This window comes from Diabrotica virgifera, chromosome 7 (assembly GCF_917563875.1).
Source record: "Diabrotica virgifera virgifera chromosome 7, PGI_DIABVI_V3a".
Classification (NCBI taxonomy): Eukaryota; Metazoa; Arthropoda; class Insecta; order Coleoptera; family Chrysomelidae; genus Diabrotica; species Diabrotica virgifera.
The window spans coordinates 130,581,068-130,597,647 of NC_065449.1; the positions used below are offsets into that span (position 1 = coordinate 130,581,068).

The window sequence follows — 16,580 nt, forward strand, 5'->3', positions numbered from 1 at the left end:
TTTGACATATAAGCGATTAAAAATTGAAAAATTGCGAAATTGGCCATTTTTAACCCTCAAAAACTATGTGAAAAACTGAAAATTTAAATGTTGCCAAGGTAAGTAGATATTCTTTAAACATCGATTGCTGAAATCCCGAAGAGTTTTTTGCAATACAATATTCAAAACTTCTTTGTTTTTTAGGTGCTAATCAAGCGTGCGCGACACTATTTTCCACCGACAGTATGGTGCAAATGAAAGGAATAAATTCGTTATTTCGTAAACCGGCGACTTTAAGGAAAAATCCCGAAACAGGTCGATTTTTATTTTTAAGTTATGATATTGTGGCACATATGATATACTAGTGACGTCATCCATCTGGGCGTGATGACGTAATCGATGATTTTTTTAAATAAGAATAGGGGTCGTGTGCTAGCTCATTTGAAAGGTTCTTCAATGCTCTATTCAGTAATATAAACATTTATATAATTATTTATACAGGGTGTCCTTCTACTTCTTTTTTGTCAAATAATTTAATTTAATAAAAAATTTTTGGACACCCTGTATAAATCATTATGTTAATGTTTACATTACTGAATAGAGACTTGAAGAACCTTCCAAATGAGCTAACACACGACCCCAGTTCTCATTTAAAAAAAATAATCGATTACGTCATCACGCCCAGACGGATGACGTCACTAGTATACCATATATGCCACAATATCATAAATTAAAAATAAAAATCGACCTGTTTCGGGTTTTTTTCTTAAAGTCTACGGTTTACAAAATAACGAATTTATTCCTTTCATTTGCACCATACTGTATACACATGCAACGGTGGAAAATAGTGTCGCGCATGCGTGATTAGAAATTAAAAAACAAAGGAGTTTTGAATACTGTGTTGCAAAACACTCTTCAGGATTTCATCAATCGATGTTTAAAGAATATCACCTACTTTGGCAACATTCAAATTTTAAGTTTTTCACATAGTTTTTGAAGGCTAAAAATGGCCGATTTCGCAATTTTTCAATTTTTAATCGCTTATATGTCAAATACTATCAACTTTAGAGAAAAGTCACTAAAGACCTTTTCTGTTTGGAATGATCCAAAAAACCTAAAAAAACTTTGTTCCATGCAAAAAAAATAATTTTAGGAAAAAAAAACAAAAAGAAAACGTTTAAAAAATTTTTGACCCACTTTTGGTCCTGGCAACATGCAAATTTGTTAAAGGGGGTCCTTTTTATATATATTTTTCCTATATTTTTCCTAGCGGATGCGCAGTGGCTTTCTGGACTATGTCGTGTTGTAGGCAACTTATCAATTACGTCACACGTGTAATGGCAACTTGGTGAATTCACGACCCCAAATCGGGTTTACCAGTGGTACACAACGGTTACAACAGCTATTGAAATATGTTCACTAAACAAACACTTTCTTTCACTTTTCCACTTATATAATCCATATCTGTTTTAGGACTTCGTCAAAGAAATATAGGAGCAAATCAAACTTTGAAAACACGACTGTCGTTTGGCACGCCGAAAACACCAGGGTATATTGAAAAATTTTTTGCTGGGTCAACGGCCATGTTTCAAAATAGACCTCTTCCACAGCAGGCGCCTTTATTGGGACCTTCAAGGAGTAATACTCTTGTACCTACTCCTGGATTAAGGATGGCGACTCCGAGGGCTGGACCTTTAGCTACTGGCACACCTCTGCCTTCACCAATGGGCGTATTACCAGCAAATCGGTCGGTACTAGATAAGATGGTGGATTATTTGGTTGGTGATGGCCCGTCAAATAGGTGAGACCAATAATATATAAGAATAAGTTGATAACATATATTTACAACAGATCATTTTTCAAATTTTCTAACAGTTTTGTCATCGGTGGACTTTCTTATTTGCACTGGGCTTTATGTATAAAAACAACCTTGGTAATTCACTATCCCGTTATTCTTTCTTCCTATAATTTTGGTTAACAGTCATTCACAGACTGGACCAGATTGCACCAGTCTGTGAATGACTGTTTGGTTTCATAGCGGCCTCCGATATACGAAAGGGATATTCTCAGTCTTCGTCTTTCCTATAAAGTAGTACTGATGACGCAGAAATGCAGAAACCGGTCTACGGATGGTAGGAGACACGAAGGTGTGAATATTACTTTTCGTATATTATTTACACATTATTTTCATACTTTTTTAAATTAGAAAGTAGCAATTATTGCCTCTTGCTTTGGCGTTCTAGGTATTTTGTATTAAATACCAGGCGCCATCTAGTGCTCTCAAAGTAGAGGGACAGATAGGTTTCTTTACCAAAACAATTTTACCAAAAATATTAGTACATTTGGATGTTGAGAAGTGACTCATATTTTTTGCAGAAATTGTTTGAAAATAACTCATATAATAATATTCGCATTATCCTCCCATTAAAAAAAGCCCGGAACATTGTTTAAATAATCAAAATGTCAAAAAATGAAGGAAAAATTCGATTTTTTCTTCGTTTTTTTGATTATAACTTTAAAGGTATTCATTTCCGAGAAAAGTTGCACTGACATAAAAGTTGCGTAATTAAATTCCCTACAATATAGGATTAGTTACAAATTTTAAAAATTGTCACTCTGATTGCAAATTTGCAATAATTGCTAAAAAACCATAAAAAACAAGTATTCGAATTTTACGTTTTTCAACCATTTATTAGGACCTTCGTATTTCATCCAGAAAAACTATATGATATAGTAAAACAATACTATAAATTTCATTAGGATCGGATTAATAGATTTTGCAAAATAAATGTTGCAGGACTGAAAATAAAGCCGACAGCAAGTTGAATTTTTACTGTGTCTTTCATTTGCAATTTGCAAATTTAAAATGGGTTAACTACTACGGCGTCAGGAATTTTTTTAAATAAACATTCATTTTTGGTGCTACTCGCGGGACAGCGGATACATTTGCTCTGATTGGACATTCCAATGACCTTTGATAATGATTGATAAATTTTAATTTTTAGTACATTTCGATACAAATAAATTTATTTATTGCAAAATAAAGACACATACTCTGTCCTTTGAAATAACACTTTTTTAGCAAAAACTTTCTTTGTTCGTATATTTTAACTTAGAGAATAAAAGTTTATTATTTTTAAACATATGCAATTTTTAAACAATATTTCATAAACAATAATCAAGTTAGTTTAATTTTTGTGGAATTAAAATATTAAAATACAACAAAATAAAGAGTAAGAAAATAATATATTAGATAAAGATTGGAAGACATTTTGGTGGAAATCAACTTGTGTGAATCGAACACCGCTGTCCTGCGCGTAGCACCAAAAATTAATGTTTATTAAAAGAAATTCCTGATGCCGTGGTAGTTAACCGATTTTAATTTTGCAAATTGAAAATGAAAGGTACGGTATCCTTCTATATATAAAAAAATACAACTTGCTGTCTGCTTTATTTTCAGTCCTGAAACATTTTGAAAAAATGAATTTTTTTTGCGAAAGCTGGATTGCAAAATTTATTTTGCAAAATCTGTTAAACCCGTCTTAACAAAATTTACAGTATTGTTTCATTATATCATAAAGTTTTTCTGGGTAAAATATGAAGGTCCTAAGTATAGCATAAATGGTTGAAAAACGTAAAATGCAAATACTTGTTTTTTATAGTTTTTTCGCAATTATTGCTATTTTGTCACAAGGGTGGCAATTTTTAAAATTTTTAACCAATCCTATATTGTAGGAAATTTAATTATGCAACTTTTATGTTTGTGCAACTTTTCTCTGAAGTGAATTCATTTAAAGTTATAATCAAAAAACGAAGAAAAAAATCGAATTTTTCCTTCATTTTTTGACATTTTGATTATTTAAACAATGTTCCGGACCTTTTTGAGTGGGAGGATAACTCAATTATTATTATATAAGTTAATTTCAAGCAATTTCTGCAAAAAAATATGAGTCACCTCTCAACGTCCACCTCAAAACAGATGCGCCCTGGACTAGATTGCTTCTAAACAATCCAGATTGCACCAGTCTGTGAATGACTGTTTGGTTGCATAGCGGCCTGCGATATACGAAAAGGATATTCTCAGTCTTCGTCTTTCCTATAAAGTCGTACTGATGACGCAGAAATGCAGAAACCGGTCTACGAATGTAGGAGAGGCGAAGGTGTGAATATTATTTTTCGTATATTATTTACACATTATTTTCATACTTTTTTAAAGTAGAAAGTAGCAATTATTGCCTCTTGCTTTGGCGTTCTAGGTATTTTGTATTAAATACCAGGCGCCATCTAGTGCCCTCAAAGTAGAGGGACAGATAGGTTTCTTTACCAAAACAAGTAGGTAGATTGCTTCTAAACAATCCAGATTGCACCAGTCTGTGAATGACTGTTTGGTTGCATAGCGGCCTCCGATATACGAAAGGGATATTCTCAGTCTTCGTCTTTCCTATAAAGTCGTACTGATAACGCAGAAATGCAGAAACCGGTCTACGAATGGTAGGAGAGACGAAGGTGTGAATATTACTTTTAGTATATTATTTACACATTATTTTCATACTTTTTTAAAGTAGAAAGTAGCAATTATTGTCTCTTGTTTTGGCGTTCTAGGTATTTTGTATTAAATACCTAGAACCTATTTTGCATGACAAATAAATCAGTGAATAGGTATTCGTCGAATAAAATTGATTAGTTGATTATAATATTTTTATTGTGTTTCAATACAATTTTGGTAATTTAAAGTTAAACTGACGAATTTTCTTTGTTATGGATATATAAAGTGAGATTGAGTTGTCAATTTATTCGAAGAGTAAATATTTATTTCACAAATAAATAAAATAAGTCTTATTTGATGTTGGTGAAATGTAGATGTGCCAGTTTTATCGGTCGAATAACTTTATTCATCGAATAAGCTACTATTCGTCGTTGGTGAAACCGGCCATAGACATGCAAAGATATTATGCATGTTGCTCAAATAAGTATTTTTAGTATTATTGAGAAATACCTTCTATAATATGCACTTTTACTTTGTTATGCATTTTTAATGAGGCAAGGTTTAGTTTTTGCATTTTTTTTTACATTATTAATCACTATTAATGTTGTTAATTAACAAAACAAATTATAAAGAATAACAAAATGTAAGTTGTCGTAATTAATATTTAATTATAATTGTTAATTATAATTAATTTTCAATTTTGATTGAAATGTTTGTCAATTTTTTGATATAATAATAATAATAATATCGTATGGCATTTTTGCCGGGGAGATCCTTTCGGATTGTTCCGGCGCCATTTACATATTTAACCCTGTTTCAAGTAACTAGTGTCGATGTACACTAGCCCAGGGGGACCGACGGCTTAACGTGCTCTCCGAGGCACGGTGAAAGGGCTCGTATCATTTTTAGAAATGAAAAATTGATTGTCGTTGGCAGGGCTCGAACCCGCGTGCTCTGGCGTATGAGGCCAGTGATCATGCCCTTGAGCTACGGCCGTTCACAATTTTTTGATAAATTTTCAGTTCCAAATGGAATCCCATTGAGAAAAAAAGATATATTTTTAAAACTTCTTTTATGTTGAATGATTATCCCCAATTTGTTACCTTTAGATATTTTTTTATTGTAATTATTTTTTTAGGTACGCCCTTATTTGCAAAAAATGTTTTTGCCACAATGGTATGGCGGTGAAAGAAGAATTCGAATATATCTCATTTAGATGTTACTACTGCGCACATTTCAATCCAGCCAGAAAAATGAAACCAACGGGGCCGAGATTCGGAAGCACTTCAAAAATCGAGTCAGTAGACAATTCTTCTGATTCCGATAGAGATTCTCCAGATTCTGATCCGGAGACAACTCCACAGCCAATAGAATCTGTGAAATCTAGACGATCGTCCTCAGAAACAGAAGTTCCAGTACCGATTCAAACTGTTGCCGCAGTCGAATTACCGAAAGAATCTGCGAGCGAAAGGAATTCAAATTCTTCCCCTGAACTCGAAAAATATTCTGATTTTGACAAATTGTCTGACTTAGAATCTCGAGAAAGCGAACCTACCGATAAATCACCAGAAGATTCAGGGATACCCCAGGAATCGGTCGAAAGTACAAATGCCACTCCTGAAAAGGCTGTATTCGAGGAGACTCCCATGGAAATCGATCGGGACAAGTCTGCCACAGAATTTATCAACGACGAATCATAGAGAAAAGACTGACATTCTTTTAAATTTTAGGAAGAGTAGAGAATTTGATGAAGGTATTCGTGATATTGTTGCTAAATAGGAGTTTTTGGTTCATCAATATTTTATCTACATAAAAACAAGGATTTTTATTAAGAGGCACCAGTAGCGATCAACAGGTAGCAACAAACGCGGTCCAAGATTGCAGTTGTAATTTTGAATATTTTGTCGAGATATTTGGCACACATATTCGTAATACATACAGGGTGATTGATTAGTAGGGTAAAGCTGAATAGCTCCGCTATAGGAATAGATAGCAATAAAAGTTAATAACAAAAATTTTAGCCACCTTTGAGCTTCACATTACAAAATTAGTTAGAATATTACACGGTGTTCGATAACACAGTGGCAGACCTAACTTATGTTTTTTTTTTTAATGGAACACCCTATATTTTATTTAATATTCGAAATATTTTTAACTTCTCCATCACAAAAATATAAAGGTTTGTTATGTTATACAGGGTATTTACAAAGTTATAACCAATTTTGTATGAAAATCGTAACAAGTTCAACTCCCTGTATAAATAAAAATAAGTACAACAGCAATGGTTTATTAATGCCATATTTTTTTATTTATTGTCAAAGTTTTAAAGAATGCTTGATATTGCTAATTTTCTTTATATCAAATACAGGGTGAGTCAAAACGCAAGTACATTATTTTCTCAGTAATGTTAAATGGAACACCCTGTATTTTATATCATTATTGAAAAGTAACATTAACGTACTTTAATTTTTATATAACGTTCCCTATGCCCAAATCTATTAGTTTTCGAGATATTTTCATTTTTCAGAGCAAATTATTTTAGGTGTTTAAATTTATCTAAATTTTAAGTAAGCCATGACTGAATTAACAATTGAAGGTTACCGATTATCAATCCGGTAATCAATGTAACACTGTAGCAAATAAAGAAATAAAAATAATTTATTAGTAATACATTTTACAAACAAAAACACAACCACTACATGCAACATTTTTGAAACAATGAAAAACTATCTTTTTATGTAAATGCAACAAATAAACAAAGAAAATTATTAATAAATTTTACAAAAAAACACAAAAACAAAATAAAATATTTTGTGAAGACAATTAAACACTACTTTTGTATGTAAATGTAACAATGTAACAAATAAAGAACGAAACATAATTTATCAGTATAACATTTTGCAAAAAAACATGTTTGAAAAAATTAGAAGCTACTTTTAATAAAATATTTTTAATATTTAATTACATAAGGTGTTCAGAATTACCTCCTAACACATTTATGCACGCCTAAAAACGATCATTGGTTGAGCTACTTGCTCTACGAAGCATTTGTAAATTAACACATCGAAATACACTTTGTATTCTATTTTTCATCTCATCCCTTGTTGTTGGAGGTATTTTATAAACTTCATAATTAACGCAACCTCAAAAAAATCAGTGCAGTTTATTAAATTCTGGTGATTTGGGTGGCCACGCTACTGGTCCATTGAAAAATGAAAATATCTCGAAAACTAATAAATTTAGACATAGGGAATGTTATCTAAAAATTAAAGTACGGTAATGGTACTTTTCAATAGTGATATAAAATACAGGGTGTTCCATTTAAAATTACTGAGAAAATAATGAACTTGCGTTTTGACTCACCCTGTATTTGATATAAAGAAAATTAGCAATATCGACCATTTTTGAAAATTTTGACAATACTTTAAAAAATATGGCATTAATAAACCATTGTTGTTTTGCTTATTTTTATTTATACAGGGAGTTGAACTTGTTACGATTTTAATATAAAATTGGTTATAACTTTGTAAATACCCTGTATAATATAACAAACCTTTATATTTTTGTGATGGAGAAGTTAACAGGATTTTGAATTTAAAATAAAATATAGGGTGTTCCATTTAAATAAACATAAGTTTGGTCTGCCACTGTGTTATCGAACACCCTGTAACATTCTAACTAATTTTGTAATGTGAAGCTCAAAGGTGGCTAAAATTTTTGTTACTAACTTTTATTGCTATCTATTACTATAGCGGAGCTATTGAGCTTTACTCTACTAATAAATCAACCTGTATAGTAAAGAATGGCGGTACAGAGCCGAATTTGAGACATATCTTAGTATGTGGAAATTACTCTATAACTAAATAAAATATTACAAAAAGGAGCCTGTACCGCCATTGAGAAAAACAAAAAAATAAACTTTCTTCAAATAAACTTTTTTATCCCATGCCTAGATTTTGTGTCATATTGACCTAGTAAAATTTTTTATCTCTAACAAGAAATCGAACATATTATAACTAAATAACTGATTAGTCAACATAGAGAAAGTGTCGCTGTCATTTTGACAAACCTACGTCAGATTTCTGTTCTGTTATCTACCTAGGAATTACTAACACTCGATACGAATCTTTTCCGCCATGTTTTACCGTAGCGCCGTAGAGTGTTCGTAATCCCTATGCAGATAACAGCACAGAAATCTGACGCAGGTTTGTCAAAATGACAGTGACACTTTCTCTATGTTGACTAATCAGTTATTTAGTTATGATATATTCGATTTCTTGTTAGAGATGAAAGATTTTACTATGTCCAATATGACACAAAATCTAGGCATGGGATAAAAAAGTTTATTTGAATAAAGTTTATTTTTTTGTTCTTCTTAATGGCGGTATAGGCTCCTTTTTGCAATGTTTTATTTAGTTATAGAGTGATTTGCACATACTAACGTATTTCTCAAATTTTGCTCTGTACCGCCATTCTTTATTATATTACGAATATGTGTGCCAAATATCTCGACAAAATATTCAAAATTACAGCCGCAATCTTGGACCGCGTTTGTTGCTACCTGTTGATCGCTACTGGTGCCTCTTAAATGTTGTAACTTGTCCCTTTTGGAGTTGTTGATAAATTATAGCGTAGGTACTTACTACTAACGTTTCAATCCTTTTAAATCCTTGTGTAACTAGATAAAAAGGAAATTATGTAAAAAGTTATAGATTCATTCATATCAGCAGGATACTAAGTTGTTTTTAAAAATGTACATAAATCGATTTAATATTTTTTAATACTGATTAAACACATAACTTAGATTATCTGCAGTTTTATCTGGATATTACTATGTATAATATTTTCAAATACAAAACTGAGGAGACCTTTACTTCATAGAAATACATTACTATACGGTGTAAAATCAGCCCCAAATATTTTCTGAACCATAAATGATCAATGTTTGAATAATTGAACTAAGTTACCTGTATGTTGCTTTTATGGTGAAACAATCATTTAAACTAGCAGACGGGCGCCATTTTGTAAAATTATTTATCCACATCTGTCAAAATAAGCTTAATGTCACATACCTTGAAAATTCTGTTGAAAATTATCCACGCCAGAATACACTCTAAACTGGAGCTGGATATTAGTGACACTCAATATGGGTTCCGCAATGGTATGGGTATGGTTCAAGTGGAAATCAGTGGGACTGCGCATTTTATCAATGAAATTAGATATGTCTCAGACACTCCAGAAGCCGCTAACGATAAAATGTTTTAACATCGCATTAATCATTGTAAATTAGTCGACGGATATTAGTACAGTGAAAATAATAAGACGAGAACAGGACGATAATGATTATAAAGAATAAATTTAAAGTTTTTTCTACTTTAATGGCAAAAAAGCAAGCTCATTAGCAGAAACCAATTCAAAATTATTTTGCACATCATATTTGAAACATTATTTGGTTGAAAAGTATCATTTTTGTTGGCACAAAAATATATTAATTTTTCTGGACTAAATTACAGTTCTGTTTATCTTAAAAGGGATATGTTATTATCAACATTCACACAGTGTTGTAAAACTGAATTTTGTTATTTTGGGTGTAAATTTTTTCCACCGATCTCCGAGGGTACAATACCAGAGAGGCATTATTCTCCCTTAACGTGCTGACACAGATGTTTGGATGTTAACCGTCCTCTTTACGTCTGTTTTATAGACTACAACAAAGCGTTTGATAAAGTAAAACATGATCGACTCATGGAAATTCTAAAAAATAAAAATCTAGATGAAAGAGATTTAAGACTAATATTACACCTCTATTACAATCAACGAGCAATAGTAAGAATTGAAAAAGAAACATCTGAAGAAATGGTAATAAAGAGAGAAGTCAGGCAGGGCTGCATACTATCACCTCTATTATTCAACGCTTATTCTGAAGAGGTAATACGAGAAACTATGGAAGATGAAACAGTCGGCATAAGAGTAAATGGAGTCTTAGTTAACATCAGATATGCAGATGATACAGTAATAATAGCCGATAGTTTACAAGACCTGGAAAGACTCATGAGAAAAATAGTTAGGTGTAGTAGGGAGTACGGACTCTCTCTCAATATCAAAAAGATGAAGTTTATGAAAACTAGTAAGAATAACCATAATACTAACGAAATGTTCGAAAAAGCACGTTTTAATTTTATGAAAATGAAAAAGGTCCTATGTAGCAAAGATTTGACATTAGCTCTTCTTAAAGTACGCCTAACAAAATGTCATGTATACAGTGTACTATACTATGGAGTGGAATCATGGACGTTAAATGTAGTACAATAAGACGACTTGACGCCTTTGAAATGTATACCTATAGAAGAATTATGAGGGTTTCCTGGGTAGATAGAGTCACAAATAATGAAGTACTGAGAAGAATACGTAAAGAGAAAAAAGTTGAACTTACAATTAAAGAAAGAAAGCTACAGTATCTCGGACATGTGATGCGGGGCGCGAAGTATGGCATCATGCGACTCATAATGGTTATTCATTTTTGATTTACCTGTTTACTCTGATTAGAGTACGAAGGGAACCATTCTTGTTGGAACTTTACCGCGCTGAGCAGATGGGACGTGAATTATAAATTGTAAAATTCCCTCATCTTCCTTAGTCTCAGCATCCGTATGGCTTGCAAATTGTAGAAGCCTCGGAGGTGTAACCAGAGAAGGTTCCCATTGTTTTCAGTCTGGTGGGATGTAGAATAACATTATGTTGTTTTATATGCCATTAGAGTGAAAACTTAGTCTTTTGCTAGCAGTTGCCGCTAGGGCATCTATGCCATTTCGTTCGTTGCAATCCGGGACTGCACGTCGGGGTTTGTTTTGGTTGGATCAGAGAAAGCAGCATATGTGTCTCCTGATGAGAGACTAATAAGTTTTGAAACCGGTAGAGGTGCTTGCTGCACTCTCTGATTGGACTAGGATATGGTGCGGCTGTATTTTCGTTTTGCAACGAAATTGAAAATGGTTATTCATTTTTGATTTACATGTTTACTCTGATTGGAGTACGAAGGGAACCATTCTCGTTGGAACTTTACCGCGCTGAGCTGATGGGACGTGAATTATAAATTGTAAAATTCCCCCCATCTTCCTTAGTCTCAGCATCCGTATGGCTTGCAAATTTTAGAAGCCTCGGAGGTGTAACCAGAGAAGGTTCCCATTGTTTTCAATCTGGTGGGATGTAGAGTAACATGTTGTTTTATATGCCATTAAAGTGAAAACTTAGTCTTTTTATCTCTTCTTGTTGCAATGGCGTCTGCAACTTCCCAACATATTATTATAGCACCCATTGCCACTATATTGTTTTTCAATCTTTTTGCTTTATTAGATACAGCTTACCTGCATACGAGATGAGAAACATATCCACTCGTATATCGGTATACACAACTTTTCAGTCTGCAAGAGACTAGCGCCCTCTGAATAAATCTTAGAGTAGAAACCAATGAATGAGCGTAAGGCCTACCGCATACATACAACCTTTAGTCGAACAACTATTTAGTTGTGTATCATAAATCTATAGAAATATATTGAAGTGCGTATACTGTCAACTCGATAGTTGTTCGACAAAAAAATCAAAAGACCTCGTCGATCTCCTTTTGACTGAAAAGTCGCACAACTATCTATATACCTCGCGCATATACTCAACTTAACAGTTGTTTAGCGATCGCCGATCGTTCAATTGGGAGTAGAGACGGGCAAAATCAATACGGACTTGTAACGGTTACTGTTAATAGCCGTACTGAGTACAAGTAATGATTACCAAGTACTGATTTATCTGATCGTTGTACTGTATTGAGTTTGGCAATTTTAAATCAGTATTTACGTACTTGTAACTTGTAAAGTTTTAAATCCTAGTACACATTTTATAAATACTTTGTTTTTACCGGAAGCGTTTATTATTATTATTCAAAATACAATATAATTTTAGTAAAAACTATAAAAAATGTAAATTGTTACATATATTGGCAATAAATATTATTTTAGCTTATATAAACAAAATACAACTCGAAACAAAATTTTCTTATTATATAAAAGTATAAAACGTCCAATTATTTTAAATAACGAAATATACAGTGCACTGGAATAAGTGTTCCCCCCCCCTATTAACTTATTTATTTTTAGCACATAAGCAAAACGCTCGGACAGGTCGATATTTAAAATAGTATATTATAGCATCAATGTTTCGAACTTTACGAGATCCCTCTTCAGGTAACAGGTATAACTTTGATTTTTTTAAATGGGAAAGTATATCATGTGACACCTCATTTAAAAGCTTTTGAAATACTGATTACAAAAATATATGATACTTTAATCCTTTTTGAGAGAGTAGGTGCCAAATTTTAGCCGAATTCTTTATATTTTAATAAGTCACAGGAGTGAAAAAAAGAGAAAATCTAGTCTGATTTTTAATTTCAAATATATTATCTAAAAGAAACTTTTTAAGGGACTTTCGGCCCTCCGCAATAATTTAATCTTTCATTCTGCGTATAAATATTTCAAAAATACTTATTAGTTTTCCCAGGATTCGAAAAAATAAGGGCCGGTTGTTCGAACGCTAATCAAAAATGGAATCAACTGATCATTATCAAATATTTAATTACTGTCACCAACTGTCAATGTCAACTTTGTTTGGGTTGCTGAAAACATAATTGATTACAATTATGTGATTTATTAATCAATTATGTTAATAATTGTTATGTAAATTATTAATTAATAAGTAATTAATCAATCAATTATGTTAATTATCATAATAATAATTAACATCATTGATTACAATCAACTGATTGACGTACGAATGAGGGGTGTTGTTATTTGATGGTTGTTAAGGGTACTTAATTATAATCAACTTCTTGATTAGCATTCGAACAACCGGCCCTTAATGCGTTTAAAAATAATTCGACCGAAATTTTGCGCCTACGCTCTCACATAGGATTAAAGCATTATACATTTTTGTAATCAGTATTTCAAAAGCTTTTAAATAGGGTATCGCAGGATGTACTGTCCCATTAAAAAAATCAAAGTTATGAAGACGGATCGCGTAAAGTTCGAAACATTGATGCTATAATATACTATGATTATTTTAAAAATCGACCGAGCGTTTTGCTTATGTGCTAAAAATAAATAAGTTAATAAGGGGCGGGGGTAACACTTATTCCAGCTCACTGTATAAACTTTGTGGTTTATATTATAATTATTAAAAAATACTCTCAAACATATAATATGAAGGGTACAGGGGGAAAACAGCCTAAGTCACAAATCTTTTGTTTGGAGTAATTCTAATTTTTAACTTTAAAACGGCATCCCCTTATTTACAAGTACATAACTAATCTAAAATGTGAAAATATTTTTTTTTTCAGTGGGACCGTGCAAGTTAGACAAAGCGGCACCTATTTCTACGCTCTGCAACTTTATTCGCACTTTTAATTTTATTGGCCAATTATATTAGTCCTGGTTACTGGATAATTGTCAAGGCCATAGTCCAAAAAAATAGTAAGAAGAAAAAATAAGATTCATGTTATGTTATTAAAATGTAAATAATTGTATGTAGTAAATAAAATTAGTTATTAAAATGCAGTACTGCAAGCAAAATACTATTAATTAAATTTACCTTTATATAATAATTGCATATTATATCAATATTGTGGAGCAACATATAATTTTTCTTTTTCAATGACAGTAGATATGAAACGTACGTCAATTTGACAATTTCAATTGACAATATGAATTATTTAAGAAAGTTGCAATATTTCTCCGCTATTCGCGCACGATCGTTTCTCATTTCCCTTCCAAGTACTTGCACACCGCGAATAATCGAAATCAATGTTTAAAGTATTAATTTTTTTTATTAACTTTTAATTTTGATTGTTGTTTCCTTTCTGTCTGTGGACTCTGGCTGTTATTTGCCATGTACAGTATATTTTCAAACGTTAATAACAATGGACTAAGGCTATGTTTTGCATTTTTTACAACTAGAATAGTGACTTGTGATGGTTTAGTACAGAATGGCGTGAATAACTCAATTTTGAAAAAATGTGACTGGCTGTTTTTCCTCTGTACCCTTCATATTGTTTTTAAATATGTTACAGACATTTTAAAAAAATCAAATATTAATAGAAAAAGAACGGCAAATGCAACATTTCAACAATCTTTGTTGAATATATTAAAGGAAGATGTAGATGAGTACAAAAACTTTATACTTTCAATAGTTCCTTCATTCATTACAGTATTTAACAGACAACGAGAAACTTGAGGCAAAAATCCAAATTTTACCAAGTATTTCAAACAATAAAAAATAGAAGAGTTAAACCACTTTATACAGCTACTACTAGTTACACGACCTTCCGGATATTCGCACAATCAATTGTCCAAAGTACCGCGTCCATCTAAAGTATCAACAACGAACCATCAGTCATCAACGAATTAACTCCGACATGTAGACACCTGAAATCTCCAATGCAACTATCGACTGTATGCGCACCCTGCACAACTAAATAATTTATTCGAGAACAAATCGCAATACCTGGCTAATTGGTCTTTACCAAAGCCATCAAATTAAATAAAAAAATCACAATACCCTCATGATTCGATTAAGTAGTGGGTCGACTAAAAAGTTGTATGTATGCGCTAGGCCTAACACATCAATTTTCCCCTTAATTTGACTGTTGTCATGTAGTTGTGTGTAAATCATGAAGTTTGTATAGATAAATATTTATAGTTTAACTTACCTAGTGTTTAAATGAATGTTGATGAACCAATAGTGTTTCAAAATTATTTACAAAGTTGGGTAAGAAGTTCAGCTAACATGTTTGTGATTGTAAGGGTGTAGTAGCTGGAAAAAAGTCCACATTCTCATTTTTATACCGTTCCAACCACCATAAACAAATGTCTTTCATTAAAAAATATCTGTGTGCAAATATAAACGCTTAAACAATTATGAAATGTACTTATTCTCACTGTTAGGGTAAGAACAGAACAAGTGGGTCGTGGTGGAGGTGGAGGTCGCGGTCGATGTCGATATAAATGTAAAACAAACACATTGTAATGAATGGAAGAGAACAGAGCAGGTAAGTCGCGGTAGAGGTTTAACGTGATGCCATCCAGGAGGTTTACATCGATGCTTTTAAAAATAAAATGAGTTTGTTCTACATGGATGTCTACTGCGCGGCCTACAGGGATGCTTCCCTGTGATTGGTCCGTTCGAAGACAAGTTGTCATTACCTGCGCTATCTGAGTTGATACTTTTTATATAATCCCTTTTTTGCATTCAGTTTATTTTTGAATTTCTAAAGCACTTAAATACAGTAAAGTTTTGAAATATGAAGGAGGATCTGATTATTTACAGCTGACATTTCATCACTATCATCACTTGACTGACACAACATCGCAAAAGCACAGTCTTTTTGTCATTCAAATTTCATTCAACTACTTCACTTGATAGTGGTTCTAGCTCGACTGACAGCGCAGGTGACCTCCTTGCTATGTGCTGCGATATCGACCGCGACTTAACTAGTAGCATCCACCGCGACCTACACCTCCCCCTCGACCTACTTGTTCTGTTCTTACCCTAAGAGCACGAATAATCTTTTCAGAAGACGGGCACCAAATAAAAAGGCTAAGGTGTGATATTTAACAATTTTCTTTTGAATTATTATCTTGCCTTAGTTACTCTCAAGAATCATTGTTAGTTTTTAAGACGTTTCCTTTAACCATTTTACCTAATCCTAAACCATAATTTCCTACATACCATCCGCTACACTTGTTCATTTTAAAATTCTATCTTCTTTTACATAATGTTTTTCAATTTGAGTTTTGGGTAAAAATGATGGCTTCATCATTTGTTGGTACTTCTTATCTTTACAACATTTGTAGAAGTTCCAAAATATGCTTGCTTGTTGGACGAACGTTTTTGGTTTTACACGTATTAACGCTTATTCTGAAAACTCTATTGTTCAATAGAGTTACATCAGATTTTGGAAAGGTCATGAGGTATTTGTTGATTTTGTAGGATAAATATATGTACCAAATCTTTGAAATACATGGCAAGATTGTAGATACAGTTGTTCCACTGGATCTTTGCCAACTTAATGATT

The 16,580-nt window shown here is 32.4% G+C and overlaps 1 protein-coding gene across 1 annotated transcript; it reads left to right on the top strand.

Moving 5' to 3' along the window:
* Positions 1-1,562: 1,562 nt before the first annotated feature.
* Positions 1,563-6,165, top strand: LOC126888609 (endoplasmic reticulum junction formation protein lunapark-like). Its single transcript, XM_050656965.1, has 2 exons — positions 1,563-1,780; positions 5,604-6,165. The coding sequence occupies exons 1-2, from the start codon at positions 1,563-1,565 to the stop codon at positions 6,163-6,165; spliced, it is 780 nt and encodes a 259-aa protein (XP_050512922.1).
* Positions 6,166-16,580: the final 10,415 nt, after the last annotated feature.

Coding starts and splice junctions, on each gene's coding strand:
- LOC126888609 (XM_050656965.1), top strand. CDS start 1,563: ATGTTTCAAAATAGACCTCTTCCACAGCAGGCGCCTTTATTGGGACCT. Junction 1,781..5,603: donor GGTGATGGCCCGTCAAATAG/GTGAGACCAATA, acceptor TTATTTTTTTAG/GTACGCCCTTATTTGCAAAA.